The 16,871-nt window shown below is 42.2% G+C and overlaps 1 protein-coding gene across 1 annotated transcript in view; it reads left to right on the top strand.

Moving 5' to 3' along the window:
• Positions 1-13,258, top strand: part of EML3 (EMAP like 3) — a gene marked incomplete in the record, with an annotated part of 1,888,117 nt that extends 1,874,859 nt beyond the window's left edge. Inside the window, 1 exon segment of the mRNA XM_044075756.1 lies at positions 11,547-13,258. Coding sequence (XP_043931691.1) covers positions 11,547-11,744 — 198 coding nt within the window.
• Positions 13,259-16,871: the final 3,613 nt, after the last annotated feature.

Below are 16,871 nucleotides of genomic sequence, written 5' to 3'. Positions count from 1 at the left end.
CATACAGATCAGGCTCGTCAGACTGATGTGACAGTAGTTCCAGGGATCCAAGGTTGATCCCCCCCTTGTGGAGTGGGATAACTGCAGCTGTGCACCACTCAGTGGGCACCAGGCCTGATACAAGGTTATGATTACACATGACAGTCTGGTCCCATGGATGATGTATTCTTAGCTGTGGATAGTGTGGTTTCTGCCTGTGTGGCCGTGATTACTGGCCAATGGAACTCTGTTCATATTGCCATGGGCCCTTTTGAGGGTGAGAGGGGGTGACTGTGGCACTAAACAAATCTGCCAGGATATTGGCACAATCCGTGGGAGCAGTCTGTGTAATGCCATTCTGTCATAGCTCAGAGCACTTCTCATTATTGCCAGTTAGATTCTGGACATAATTATAGAATGCTGTGTGGTTGTCTATGGAATCTGTGGTGATTTTAGTTACATAACCAGCTTTGGAAGATTCCATGAGGGATCTCATCGTCTTTCTGTAGCTGGTAAGGGAGTTGTTTGCATCCTTGGAGTATCCATTTTGCTTCAACAGTGTCTACCTTCTGCTGTGTACTCTGCTAATGGCAGGAGACCACCAAACTGGCTTGCTTATTTGGGAGGCGAGCATTGTGGTTCCATGTGGGATGTCAGGAATCATGCACAAGTGGATGTGCTCATACAGTATCTTAGTGCAGGATTCATCAGTAGAACTGTCAGCTCCTGTCTCCATGGGTGTCACAAACATTGTCATGTCTGCCTTGAGCAGCATGAAGTTGGCTTTGGAGAGGTCTTTTATGGACAACTGTATATACATTCCTTTCACATATTCACTTTGATTAGCGTATGGTGGGATTACTGTGGTGAAACCTCAGTCTCTTGTACTGTTGTGATGGCTTAGTGGTTAGTTACTGTGACTATGATGTACTGGGTCCTGGGTTCATGACCTGCAAAGGTGGGTTATTGTGGTCTGGCCAGGACAGCAATTAATGCATACAGACTAATTGTGGCAATTTAGGTTAGTCACACTCAATATAATTCAAATGCCCTACATTGACAATCCTGCTGATGTCAATCACTGGGGAGTACACCTTTGGGGAAACGAGTACTCCAGCAATCTCTGTGGTGCGTGCTATAATAGTGTAATGCTGTAGTGTGATATAGAACTCTGATAGGGGTTCTAGTCCCACACATGGGAGTTGGGGATGCTTTTGTGTCTGTTCCTATGCCTGTGTGGAGAGCACTGCATGTTTGGCTAGTCACACTCACTACAATTCATTGGCCCTACTTTGGCAATCCTGCTGATGTCACCCACCTAGATATACACCTCTGGGGATGCTGTAACCCAGTAATCTCCATAGCGCGTCCTGTAACTGTCTACTGCTGTAGTGTGGTAAAGTAGTTAGTTAGGTGTTCTAATCCCAGACCTGGCAACTGTGTGTGTGTGTGTGTGTGTGTGTGTGTGTGTGTGTGTGTGTGTGTGTGTGTGTGTGTGTGTGTGTGTGTTCATCCATCTGTCTCTGCCTGAGTAGAGAACAATGCTTTTTAGAGTAGTCACACTCCATACAATTCACATACCCAATGTTGCCAAGGCATTCAGGATTAGGCTGCTGATGTCACCCACCTGGAAATACACATCTGGGAACCTTGTAGCCCAGTAATCTCTATAGCACATGCTATAACTGTGTAATGCTGTAGTGTGATGAACAAGTTAGGTAGGAGTTCCATTCCGAGACATGGCAGGTGTGTGTGTTTGTGTGTGTTTCTCAGTCTTATCCTGTGTGGAGGTGGCTGTGAGTGTCTCACAACTGGACTTGTTGAGGAGTGGGTCTTGTACTTTTACTATATGGTGGCCATATTATATATCACAATGTCCACCTGACGAGGCAGATTTCAATCTGCCAAGAGACTGGGTTGGCAAGCCATAACCCTACATCTGATAAAAGGCCTGGTGAACAAAGTAAGTAACCCTAATATTATCCAGAATACAGTCTGAACCCATGTCTCATACAGAAACACACTTGCCTAGATGACTGCTGCTACATTCCTAGTACCCTGCATATTGTTGACAGATAGTAAGCATGGTGTGATTGCAGTGGGCTGCAGAGGGCATGGCACCCTGCCCACCGGTAGAATAGGCACATAATTGTGGACAATGCACCAGCACTATGTTCTCCACTGGACGCCTGCAACATATGTGGTGCCATCAAATTTGATCCACAAAGGACATACAATGCTTTACACACATGCCCTGTATAGACAGATGCCACTGACACCAGGGAATACCTGTATCATGTTATCAATGCAGGTGGCACCGAGCACCGACACATTTGTTGAAGATATGGGCAGGTATGGACCTCCCCTACACCCTTCCTGCGCATCCCTAGCTATCTTGCCTACTGTCTTTCCCTCTTTGTGCCCCCTTTCACTACCTTCTTGCAATAAGCGTGTCTACGACAGTTCGTGTGGGGGTAAGCGGGAGTAAGCACTTTAAGCAGCAGTAGGAGGGTTTCAGTCTGTTTGCACGGGGGTTAAGACTGTCTACACAGGTTAAGTAATCTAGAAGCTAACTGAGTGTGAGAAACTGTAACCAGTTGTTAGCACTGCTTCCTGATGAGCAAACACGCTAACTAGTAATTACATATGCTTACTACTGCTTATTTATGCTTATACCTGCTTACTAGTGCATTATTCATTATGACACTGACATTTCACTCCAGTTCACTTTTAATTGTTATTGTGCAGGTTATACAGCAAACGGATGTCAAAATATGTTCATATACAGATTTCCAATGGAAAATGGTATGTGCTGCAGTGGGATTTGAACCGGGAAAGTCTGTTCGTTAGGCGGATGCTCTAACCCCTACACTATTGCTGAGCTGCTTCATTTGCATTTATACCCATATACCCATGGATCCTAGTTCCCCAAACACCCACCCCAACACTACACTGACACAGCAGTCATCCATTCTCCAGTTGGAAACACGGTGTATCCACACCACTACACATTGGCCACTCCCTACTCCTGTAGACCCGTCCCATGGGTTGGCTCACTCCATGTATTCTCAGACATCCCAACCTTTTAGTCCACAAACATTGGTGAAATGAGTGACCAATAGGACACTATTCCTAATTTTTGGGTTGTCCCACCTGGGACACACATGTGTTTATTTCGAGATTAGACTCTATACTTTATTACTTCGTTACTCCCGTTAACAAGACACTACAATAAATTAATAACTATGACTAAATGATAACGCACACATTACACATAAAAACTAATAATGTACGAGTTCTGCAAAATTATATCACAAATAAGTTGCTAGTGTCCTCTCCAGCTCAACTGGTGAACCTGGGAATATTGAGGCAATGTTACAATTGCCTCACAATCCTCCTCCTCCCCCACAAAACACAAATACATAAACTGGAGGCTGATCTACTCAACACAGGACTGGCACAGACAGACAGGAGGAGAAGGTAACCACACACAATACATACCCAGTCACACATGGGTACCATCACAACTTCAAATCATACACATACTACACAAAGACATACTGGAGGCTCTGTCAAAAAAAATTCAAACAGCAGCAGAGGCCCCCAGCGCAGACACCAAACAACTACCACCACTCACGACCCAACACATGCAACACATAGACCACACAGTCAGAGTGTCAAACAGTCACAGCCACACACTTGTCATTGGTGATTCCATAGTCAGACACACTGAGTAAGGAGAAGGTCACAGTAAGCTGCAGAATCTCCACATAACGCAAGCACTCAGGTCTCTCAAAAGCAGGTAACTCAGTCATTGTCCACGCTGGTGTCAACGTGTGAAGACATACCCCCTTGACCTACATGAAAAAAGAAGAGGAGCTCTCTCTCTGATTATAGCCAGGCAGCAGGTATGACCCTGACCTTGAGCAGTATCCTACCTTCACCTAGAATGATGCCACAATACAGTGATAAGATGATCAGCTTTAATAATTGGCTTAAATTCTGGTGTCATTCAAAGGGGATCCAATGTCTGTCTGCCTGGGATGACATGCTGGACAAGCCACTTGCACCTGTCCCCTGGGCTTCCGGATATTGGCAAAGGCTCTTACACCCCCATATGCCCTTTTTAGGCAAGGCTCAAATTCTAAACCTACCACCCTAGAACACCAAAAAGGAAAAAATGCTGCTCAATGCCAGAAGTCTCAATCTCAAGATGCGGCCCTTCTCAATATGGAGAACATCGATGTCTGTGCTGTGACAGAAACCTGGTTCAAGGCTCCTGAGAGCACCCCAGCACTAACAGGTTTCACCTCATATCAGCCCCAAAATCGGACAACACCAAGAAGGAGGGGTGTCATATTCATAAAGGACACCCACACATGCATCGGAGACCATCCAGGTGCAATTAACCATAGGCAAGACTGCTCTGCAATTTGTAGCATGTTACAGGCCACCCTCTCAAACTCAGGAACCTCACATGGCCTTCCTGAAAACATTGGAGGGATAAATGTATCTCCAAACACCATCATACTAGGTGACTTCAACTACCCTAATATAGACTGGAACACTCTAACCCAAAGATTCCTGGAGTTCATAAACTCAAATGCCATGGAACAACTAGTTACCATCCCCACAAGAGGAGAAAACATACTTGATCTCATCATCACGAACATGGGATCAAAATGATCAAACCCAGTATACCCCTCACTGGTGAGATCAGATCATAAACTAATCTCGCTGGAGGTCCTCTCATCGCCCCCACCTGAAACAAAAAGACCACAGTGAAAACTTCTCAAAAGCCGATTTCACACTTCTAAAAACTAGTGTGGTCTCCCTTAAGGCCCCTGAGCCAGTGGTAAACATTACTCAAACCCGCTGAATTTTCTACAAATGCCTTCTACCAGCACCTACAGGACTGCATGGATCAGGCAATCCCAAACAAAACTAAGACTCTCTGTACCAAAGGCAAGCATCCAGTCTGGTGGACCCCAGCCATAAACAAGCTCTACAACAAAAGGAGGAAGCTACTACAAGATAGAGCAAAATCCTTGAAAGGTAAGACACCTTTGATCATTATAAGTAAAAACTAAGAGCTCTCATAAAATCATCCAAGGCAAATTTTGAGAGAAAAGCCAAGGATCGCCAAGGACTCTAAAGACAATCATAAGGCCTCTTTAGCTATGTTAGAAACCTAGGGAAAAACTCCCAGATATGCTCAGAATTAGTTCAAAATGATGTGAAAATTACTGAACCTACACACATTGCTAACATACTGGCTGACAGGTTCAGATGCACTCCCCCCCCCCCCCAAGGAGAGGTAGCTATTCCAGAGGATTGTAGCCCCCAAACATCTCCAACGCCCAGGTGAGAACTAACCTCACTAAGGCAAAACACAGCATCCATGGGACGGATGGTGTCCCGGCTGTGTGCTTCATGAACTCAACGAGGAATTAAACCCACAGTTAGGACAGCTGTTTAATCTTAGCCTCACCTCAGGATACGCCCAAGGAGAGGCGCGCACGCGACTGTGGTCCCACTTCATAAGGCGGTGCCTCCACAGACCCTGACGCCCCCATTAGCTTGAATTAGCTTGACAAGCCTTATCTGCAAAGCCATGGAGAGGATCATAATGGAACTCATAAATAAAGACATGGGGAACTTGCAGACTTTGGATCCAACCCAGTTTGGCTTTGTCAAAGGCAGATCCTGCCTCTTAAACTTGGTTGACTTTTTCGAGACAGTCACCAAGGCCATTGATGAGGGAAAGGCAGTCCATACAGCCTACCTCGACCTGGCAAAGGGGCCACACACAAATACCCACTCAGGTATCATCGAAAAACTCATCAGCTTGAATGTAAACCCATACATCACAAGATGGGTTGCAAACTGGCTAAGTGACAGAACCCACAGGGTCAGAGTTGCTGGAGCCATGTCAGACTCAAAGCCTGTCACAAGTGGTGTCCCACAGGGCTCAGTCCTGGGTCCACTCTTGTTCGGCATCTACTTTCTGAAGTACAAGCAAACACAGGAGGGTTAGGCTGACAAAGTTTGCAGATGACTGCAAACACATCTGACACAGATATCCTCCAGAAGGGCCTCACAGAAACGGATAACTGGTGCCAGAGCCATGGCCTGAAGTTAAACGCCAAAAATGCATAGTCATACCCTTTGGGAAAAAGAGCTACCATATAGGTGGCAATCCACTGAGCACAGAAAAGTCATCAGGGATCTGGGGACCCAAGTTGACAGTAGCCTTTTGACACTCATGTTGCTAAAGTAGTTAGGAAAACCTTCTATATCGCCCACCTTGTCATGTTGGGATTCACATCTAGATCAAGGGGGGGCATCGTCCCCTGTACTCATCACTCATTTGACCTATGATTGAGTACAATGCCCCATTCGAATGTATCTGACCAGACCCCTGCTGCAGCTTGAAAGGCCCCAAAGTTCCTCACCAAAAGGATAAAGGGTCTCAAAATATGTCTTATGCTGCCCGACTGAAAGAACTCCAGCTCTATTCAGTCTCATACCGCTTGCTCAGAGGTGACCTGTGCCTGACATATAAGGCCATGTCAAACCCAGATTTGATGAATATGCTTCACCTCAAAAAATCTAGATCCCTCAGAGCCACAAGGGCGGGAGACTTAAACCTTGACACGGTTATAAATAGAATGTGCTGGAGGGACAGATTCATCACCCAGAGACTCCCTATGCTGTGGAACAAAATCCCAGTACATGTGAGGCAGAGCAGCTGGCCTTGTTCAAGAGGAATCTTGACCAATGGATGGGAGATAAGATATACCCAGACCCCAGGATTACTTCAGTGTCACTGCTTGATAGAGGCACAGAAAATGATAGGCATAGTTTTTATTCAAACTAAAGGTATCGAAAGCCACATAACTATGGGCTAGGCTTATAAATGCCCTTGGGCAGATAGCCTAGTATGAACCTATGAACCTATGAACCAATTTAGTGATTGGCGTTGACGTATCTGGCAAATCACAGGAATGATTCCACTATTTCATAGTGAGAAAGACCTCACATTTTGTTTTTTTGAGAACAGCACTAACTTCAAACAAAATACACACTTTTGCATTTTTGCAGATTCGCCCCTTCCCTCTATCTTCTCGTAACTCTAATACTATAGTACTGCAATATACAACGGAAACAAAACAACTTATTTCACCTTGGAATTGTATATCCCAGCAAAATCATGCCAAATGTCGCAAAGAAATGAGAATATATATATATATATATATATATATATATATATATATATAGAGAGAGAGAGAGAGAGATGGCAAGCATTTCATGACAGTCTAAGTAAGGCCTGCACTGTTACAAAGGCCATGCATTTTGCATGTTATTGAGTCGGGATATGTAAGCCACAGAGCAGAGAAGAGGGTCACCATCTTTTCTGTAATGACTATACATAACTGTTTATTTATTTAATATCTGTTAACCAAGTATGCAGACTGTTCCAATGAATCAGGACTCCATTCAGTCATGACTTGAGCCTTAGAGGCCAAACAACACAACTAAACATAGACGAGAATCATACCTCTCAACCTCTTAATGTAAGATGTCTGGCCAAAGCCTAATATAATTGAGAGGGGGGCAAAGATTGGGACATACTGGGATCAGTTCAATAGCTCTGCTTGACAGAGGCCCAGTAAATTGATGAATGGGGTGGCATACACTGACACACGTTGGCTAGGTTTATACATGCCCTTGGGCAGATAGCCTAGTACCTACCTATGAACCTATTACATTTATGGTTACGCATAACCTATTATTCTATCTACTGTCAAGGTTTTTAGGGGCACTTTCATGTTATTTATGTCTGCAAAAGGAATGAATGCGGTGCAGGGAATGTACTTCTTCATATAGATGTATGTATGTGTGTATGCATATATACTTATAACGAACTCGCTGACCTCCACGAGGCAGCCCAATTAGAACCAGGCCATCCAACCCTGACATGCCTGGATCCATAATTTCATACCCATGGTTCCTCCACCCCACCTGAGTTCAACATACATGCAAACCATCCATTCTCCAGTTGCTATCACAGCCATAACACACCTCCACACATTGCCCTCTTCCCAGTGTTAGGGACCCTACACGTATGTTGTCTCAACCCATGTATCATCAGACTCTCCCACCATTTTGTCCTTGAACATACCTGCCCTTGCTTGTGTAATGGTCAGAAGTCCAATCAACCTGCAGTTTTTGGGTTGTCCCACCAGGGACTACCCTGTAATTTTTTTGTAAAGTAGACTTAGCAGATCGGCAATGTTACTCCCACTGGTAGTATCCTGCCTGTGGTTTGAGTAGCAGTGATTTGCTCACCCCTGCCCAGCTTGATATGACATAAGATGACAACACTAAATAATCCAGGAGTTGCTGTTGTTTTCCTTCTCATTCTTTTTGTATGCTTTATTGTTACGACGTTCATTCTTCATATATATATATATATATATATATATATATATATATATATATATATATATATATATATATATATATATATATTATATCTGTACATACACATGCACATACATCTACATAATTATCTACATTTCCTATGCTGTTGCATGACTGTGCTGGATGATATATTTGTGATAACATCAGATGTATGTGCATCTGCCATGGCTTAGTTGTAAATCACATTGGCTGTGGTGTGCAGGGTCCTGGGTTTGACCTTTGCAGAGGCCATTTATTTTGTTGCTGGGCAGAACATGGGCCATTGGATACAGAGTGAGTAAAGCACTTTTAGGCAGTTGTGAGAAGGTGTGTGTGGGTTTGCACGATGGTAAGCAGTGCTAACTTCCAATTACAGTTTCTTAAATTCAGTTAGCTTCTACTATGCTTAATGTGTGTAGGCACTGCTTACACCCACGCAAATGCACTTAAACATGCTTACTAGTACTTATATATGTTTACTACTGCTTATTTGTGCTTAAACCTGCTTACTAGTGTCTTATTCATTATGACACTACCACTTTAATAAAATGAAATTAGTTGAACATTTAATGCAGTACTCCAGTTCACATTTACATGTTATTATGTAGGTTATACAGCAAAAAGATGTAAAAATATGTTCATATACACATTCCACATGGAAAAATATATGTGCTGCAGTGGGACTCGAACCATGAATGCCTTTTTGTTAGGCGGATGCTCTAACCACTACACTATTGATGTTAACGTTGATTCCACATGTTTTTTTCTATTTGGATGATTTTAACGTGTAAGCTACACTAAGCAAAGGGCAGTGACGTGCAAACACGCTGCATTTCGCTTACACTTTCAATAACGAAGCAATACAAATGTAAAATAGGGACACGGGGAATTTAAATGTAATAGTTCTAGGGACAGGGGCTCAACATTCCACTACATGCTTGTGTGTTTACTCCTTTGATTTAATTTCAGTGTTCGTGGACACTCTTGTATGCTTTGCATACATTTCAGTATCCATGGACACTGAATTAATTGCTTACTATTAGAGGCAGGCTCTAATAGTAGGCATTGTAGGATGTGCAACTGTGGGGGCATGTTTAAGCCTCCATGCCACGCTTAAACACGCCCCCTGCACTCGCACACGTTTCCTGTGCATGTAGAGGGTGCAGCAGCGTGCCCTCATAAATATTCATATGGTGTTGCTGCACCATCTCTAAGGAGGATGCTCAGTGCAAGGCTAAAACTGTCCTTGCGCCGAGCTTCATGAATCCCGGAGGTTGTCTACAGCTTAACCCAATAGCATTAGTCTAGAATCCACTTTTGTAAAACGGGAAATTACCATCATATTTCTACATATAACAATACACTTTTACACCCAATCCTAGCTGCCCAAGATCACAACATTATATTAATTTTATCTTGCTTCTGACCACCCTTTTCATCTTGTTACAGTGTAAAGCCTTTACATCTTACAACTAAAAATGCTTGTTTTAATGTCTTTAAAATATACAGTAATCCATGGTAAGAGTTCCCACTGAAAATTCCCCTGGCTACATACAATGCAAAACTGCTTTAAAATATATCATGCTATTAATATACTGAATTTTTATTCAAATGTTAATAAGAACAAAAATTGCTTTACCTTACAGTTACTTTATTCCCTTCAATGTCGTCCTAAACATTAATGACATAAAGTAGGGTATATAGTTTACAGTAGAAGGACTCAATTAGGTAGCGTGCTTGTTTTCTTGGCATGTTTAGTATTGCTATTCTGTAGTTCAGTTAGTTGCTAATTATATTTTGGTTTAAGTTCCACAAAAGTGTTTTTTGTTGCTTTCTTTTTTTCATGAAACTGTTGTTTACAGTAATTTAGCGTGATGTATAACTGCAAATTCCATTGAAGTGTAAGGGAAAGAAAGTTTCACTTAAACATTTAGCAGTGTCATCGTTGTTATACATAAAGAATGCAAGGTTGCAGCCCCCACATAGTGGAGCAGGGGGGCTTACTCTCTCGCAAAAACAGTTTTAGCAGTTTTTTTTTCTTGTTAACATTGTACATGATGATTTTGCTTCACGCAGTCAGAAGTCAACAAGTTTTCATGATTTAGAGGTATGGATCCATTTTAAAGTAAGAGTTGGATCACTTCCTAGATAAAAAGTTGGTTAGACAATATGCAGGATAATTGCTTCATTGGTTCATATGCAAGTACTAGGCTAGCTACCCTTGCAGGCCATTTTAAGCCTAGCCAACTTCCCTTTTTGTGTTCAAAATAACCTATCCCATTTGGTTATAGAGTGGCCTTTACCATTCAGTAGTCGATAATTATATATTACCCCTAATGAGAATAAAGGGGATCATACTATAGGTAATATGAGGAGACCTGTGCATGGGTTAAAACATTTAAGAGCTGCGACTGGGGTACATTTTCTTTTTCCCATCCATAGGTCCAAGTTGTACAGTTTACAATGGCCTTGTTAGCTAACAATGTACTGTTATCTGTGTTTGATTAATTTGGGGTGATATTCAAGATCCATTGTAAGTTTGTTATACAGGCAGGGACATACTCTGTTGTTGCTATTTCTGGCAGGTGACTGCTTACAGCAGACTGTTCTCTTTTCATTCTTTCTTATATGGAAGCTAAAGAGCAAAACCGTACAAGACGTTGTTTCATGAACAATATCATGATGCTGATAAAGTAGAGATCAGCAGTTCATGTTTCAGAACTGTATTTGGAAAGGAGCTAGTAGTAGATCACTAGCCAAAATTTAACAAAACGTTAACACTCAACTTTGGGGCTTGTCTGCACAGTTTGTCCTCTAGTTCATATAGGTTCAGCAACTGAATATAACTGGAGTTCCATTGGTCTGATGAGTGGACCCTTCTGAAGGATATCTGTGTTGGCCTTCATTTGTTTTCAATTTAAGAAAAGACTTCTGTGTTTTGAAAGTAAAGACTATAAGAAACATCACTGCAAAACAACAGGTCTGTTTTAGTAGGGCCATTCTAAATGTTGTCTAATCAGTTGTATGCTTATGTTTTATAGAAACAGACTGCTGTTCCAGCAAAGATTTAACTAAAACTTCACTTATGTTTATTCCCACAGGCCCCAAGTCACATGTATGGAGGACATGGCAGCCATGTGACAAATGTGCGATTTACATTCAAGGACAGCCATCTCATCTCTTTAGGTGGAAAAGACACCTGCATCATACAGTGGCAGACACTAAGCAGTGCATTGGCAAGGAGTCAGTCTGTCTCTTCTGCCTCTGTGTCTTCTGTGGAGGCAGGAAGTTGTGCATGAACCTGGTATTTGGTAATTAACTACATCCAGAAAATTCAAGCTTGAATGCAACACTGCTGTGTAAATTAAAGAATTTGTCAGTGTGAGCTAAACTCTGCTGTCTTTGTAAGTGGGTGGAGGGACCCTTAACACAATATCATCTGCTGGTGCAGTCCAGATTGAATGGGGATGTGTTTTAAACAGTTGAGAACTGAAGTCTGCAAAAACCTTGAACAGGCAGAGGGGCACTGATGTAGGTCTGCATGTACTGTTTTAAACAGCTGAGAACTGAAGTCTGCAAAAATCTTGAACAGGCAGAGGGGCACTGATGTAGGTCTGCATGTACTGTAAACATTCAACCGTTTCATTATCTTTTACCATGGAGGTACTAATAATCAAAGGGTAGCTTAAGCTGCTTCATAGAATTGTTACTTTTTACGAAGGGTGCTTGAGTTGTTTTCAGACTAATCTGTTCATAAAGCTGTGATAAAAAATTAGGGTGTAATCTCTGCATCATCAAGCCCACCACAGCACACAAACCTAAAAAAATGGAGTCCTGATTCTTACTAAAACAGCTGACGTTTTAGAAATATAAATGACATTCGAAATGTTAGATTAGATTGGATTCTGCTATATAAACGGCATTAACCTGCAAGCTGCAAATACACTTCAATTTGAAGACTTCTAGAAACCTTCAATTGCTGTTGCCCTTAAGCTGATCATTGTTTCAAACAGTTAACTTCCTGGGGTTTACCCAGAGTCTGAGAACAATAATGTTTCCTCTGCATTAATGTATTGTTATTATCCTCGTTTCAGCACAGACTGTACCAAATAACTGTACTGAATGAAGCAAAAAATACGTTTTTCTCTGCTGCTGCAGCTAATAATTTCAAAATATTGAATAATCCGTCTACTTATTAGTGTTTTAAGTAATGAGGATGGCTCTCACATCCTGTATAAATGTCTGCAGCAGTAAACCTTCCCAAACCCTTAGGACTACTGCAACCAAAGTCTGACTCCTTTGCTGAATGCCATGTCCATTGCATATATTTTGAACAATTATTTCTTTAAATTGTTTTAAAATGTTTATGTGTTTGCTTTTACTTTTATAATATTCCTGGGCAGCTTTTTTTCTTTGGTTTTGAATTGATTCTTTTCAAAATAATATAGTTCAAGTCTAGGTGCGCTATTGGGTTCTCCAGTCCAGTTTCACGCTGAGGTAATCAAATATTATGCAGTATACCTAAATACAAGCACAAATGCATGCATGATTAAATAGTGACCAGAATCCACATTTCTGGGTGCATGGTACATGTGTATTGAATCTAAATCATACTAAATCTGTGTATTTTCCCTCTTACATGCCACTTGTACAGTTTGTTGTATCCCTGCCTGTTGTCTATTCAGGCAACTTTGGTAACACATCATTGATAATTATAGAACCTTTTCATAGTTTTACTTTACATCACACTTCTCTTGTAAAGTTTTGTTATTTAAACAGAACAGAACTTGTCTGATGTTCTTCGTGTTTCACTGTTGCAGTCATCATATTTGTTTTATCTGCTTGCAGTAGCCCTCAGTTGGCCTGATTAACAAAGTCTTGGGTCCTGCGTCAGTTGCTGTCCCTTCTTCCATGACTTCAGGTCGTCAGGGGTATAAAACATGCAGCCGACGCCATTACATCAGTCTTTCTTGCTGTGCTGTGCCCAAAGCAGAAGCAGTTTGCAAGTGCCGGTCGGCTGACTCCTGAAATTTTCGTTTTCATGTTTCAGAACCGAAGTCTTCAACTAAAGCTAAGTACCCCGTTGGGAAAACTTTTCCTTGCTCCTTACCGATGTCAGTAAAAGTTAATAATTGCATTTCTTGTGGAAAGCAAATACCTCACAAAGATTTTCATTCATACTTTATTCCTTGCCTAGGCCCTGACCACGACGTACCTTGCTGTCGGTTTTGTGCCTTATTTAATCAACGCACTATCCGTCGTCGGTATATTTTCACCTCTAAATATTTCGGTTCTCGGTTCAATTATCCAGAAATGTCATCAATAAGCCATCCGACTACTGGCATTCCAAAAAAAACCGCAAAGATAAAGACAGAGACAAGCCGCCTAGGTCCAAAGCTGCCGACAACGCTTCTCCTAAGCAAGACGCCAGTTCGTCGGTACTCAGTGAGACACTTTCACAGCCCCTGATACCCGCTACTTCTGATTCGCAGGCTTCTACTGAGACCCATTCAGAGTCTGGTATGCTGCGGGATGCTTCAACTGTGGAACCTGTGGATGTCTCTGCCTTGGATGGGTCCAGAGCCGCTGTGCAGGCACCGTCATCTGAGGGTGTATTCAGGCCTATGGACTTGCATATTAAACCGATGCCTCCTTCTTCTTTAAGGCCTAAACCTCGAACCATGCCTAGAAAACCGATGCCCAGGCCACATGCTCAGGCCTCTATGCATAAAAAACAAATGATAAGAATGACTGAAGACCTTATAACTTTAATCAGGGGAAGCCAACCACCCTCTTCTAAGAGACCTAGGACTGAATTTGTTTATGAATCGTCTGACCAGGATTCTGATTTTTCTGATGATCTGGATTTACCCTTATCTACTTATGAGGATTCTGATGCAGATGACTCTTTTCCCTCTGCTTCCCCTCCAGAGGATTTTTCTTTTGGTTATACCTTGCACACTCTAAGGGAGCATTTCCACTGGGAAAGCCAGGATTTTTCTGATTCGAAAAAGAGGCTTAGGGATTTCTTACTCCTGCCTCAGCATAGGCCTTTAGCTATACCTCCTGTACTAGACATTGTTGATGATGCCTTTTCAGAATCTAGTTTACCCCCTGATTCTTTGCCTCCTGCTCCCAGAAAATCTGACAGATTCATAGGTTCATAAGTTCATAGGTAGGTACTAGGCTATCTGCCCAGGGGCATTTATAAGCCTAGCCAGAATGTGTTGGCTTTCCCCTCCCTTTTAAATTAGTTTCAAGATTTCTCTTGAAGAGAGTCAGTGAGGGCACGCCTAACATAAATTGCTTTAACATAAATTGGGATTCTGTTCACAGGAATCTATCCCTCCAGCATGTCCTGTTTATTGTTGTGCTGAGGTTTAATTCTTGAGGTGGGGCCTGTCCATTAATTCCAGGTTGGACATGGCCTAGAGATCACCTCTGAGCAGGCAGTAAGACGAGTAACGAGTAGAGTTGAGTTTTTAGAGCAAGCTGGGCAGCAGGCATCTGTTTGAGGCCCATGATCGCCTTGGGGAGGTACTTGTGGCCTTGCAGCAGTTGCAGGTGGTGAAAGTAAGGTACATTCCCAATGGGGCATTGTACTCTATTATGGGCCTAATGAGTGATGAGTAGAGGGGCACAATGACCTCTCTTGATCTAGATGTGAACCCTTTTGTGATTAGGTGGGCACATAGAAGAATTTTTCTACTACTTTGCAAATGTGGATTATTACAGGGTTCCCTGATTCTCAAGTTCCTTTTTAAATATCCTATTGTGGATCTTCTGATAGAGACTCCCAGGGTACTGATAGATGGGGTAAGAAGGTTTACACTTCTGCAACATATGTTAAAGTATCAACAACATATTATTGGATTGCTTAAACAGAAAATGATGTTGATTCCTGACTATGCTGAAAATAAGGAATGACAGGATTTAATGCATTCTGCTGAACAGGTTGGAAAACATACTTTGCAATGTGGGTTTGATTCATTAGAGGCCTCTTGCAGGGCTGCTGTCACTGGGTCTGTACTCAGAAGGCATGCTTGGCTTAAGGAGCAATCTTTGCCTGATCATGTTAAAGCTAAACTGTTGGATGCTCCCTTAAATCAGGTCCGCCTGTTTGGCAACAAAGCTGAGGAAGTTATAAACTGTCAGTTTCATATGTTAAAGTATCAACAACATATTATTGGATTGCTTAAATAGAAAATGATGTTGATTCCTGACTATGCTGAAAATAAGGAGTGACAGGATTTAATGCATTCTGCTGAACAGGTTGGAAAACATACTTTGCAATGTGGGTTTGATTCATTAGAGGCCTCTTGCAGGGCTGCTGTCACTGGGTCTGTACTCAGAAGTCATGCTTGGCTTAAGGAGCAATCTTTGCCTGATCATGTTAAAGCTAAACTGTTGGATGCTCCCTTAAATCAGGTCCGCCTGTTTGGCAACAAAGCTGAGGAAGTTCTTAAAAAGATGGAAGATAAAGCTAAATCTTTGCAAACTGTTAAAGATTTCTTACAAGTTCAGCCTCCAGGATTTAATAGGCATTGGCCCTCTAAGAATTGGTCCTTTCCAGCCACTTCCAGGCCTTCTCAATCCAAACCCAGATGCAGCAGAAACCCCAGGTTTCAGTCCCAGGGTATGCACAAGACTAAGCAGTGGGGGGCTTTCACTTCCAATCCTGGGAGTAGTAAGACTCCCCTCTACGGAAAACTGTCTCAATGACTTGATTTTAAAACTTCCAAGCACTTCTCAACTGAATGCTCCTTTAAGGGGAAAGATTGGTCTGCAGTCCAAAAACTGGGAACTCATAAACCAGGACAAATGGGTTTTAAATATAGTGTCCCAAGGATACAGATTTCACTTCCACACATTACCAATGCCAACAGGTTGGCCAGATCTACCCCCAAATCAGTGGGCAGAGGCTCAAAAGCAAATACTCTCTCTTTTAAACATAAAGGCTATTCAAGCTGTACCAGAAGAGGAAAAAGGACAAGGTTTCTACTCAAGACTTTTCCTGTTACCTAGAAAAGACAATTCATGGTGTCCTATTCTGGACCTGTCTACTCTAAACACTTATTTGGTGATTCCAAAATTCAAGATGCTGACTCTTCACCAGTTGCTTCCTATGCTAGGAAAAGATGCCTGGATATCTACGCTTCAAAGCAGGCTGCAATCACTACCAGTTCTCTGCACTGCCCTTTGGCTTATCTACTTTGCCCAGGGTATTCACAAAGTGCCTAGCCCCAGTCATTGCATTTTGCAGGCAAAGAAATATTCAGATATACCCATACCTGGACGATTGTTTAATTCAGGCAGAAAGCCAGGACATACTTTTGAATCATCTGGCCTTTGTACAAAGGGTGCTAACTTGTCTGGGGTACACCATAAATGAAAAGAAATCACATCTGGTACTCTGTCAACAAATT

The sequence above is a fragment of the Protopterus annectens genome, chromosome 6.part1 (genome assembly GCF_019279795.1).
Source record: "Protopterus annectens isolate FY-2018-M chromosome 6.part1, PAN1.0, whole genome shotgun sequence".
Taxonomy (NCBI): domain Eukaryota; kingdom Metazoa; phylum Chordata; order Ceratodontiformes; family Protopteridae; genus Protopterus; species Protopterus annectens.
The sequence above is the reverse complement of the archived record's forward strand: the minus strand, read 5'-3'. Positions and strand labels throughout refer to the sequence as shown.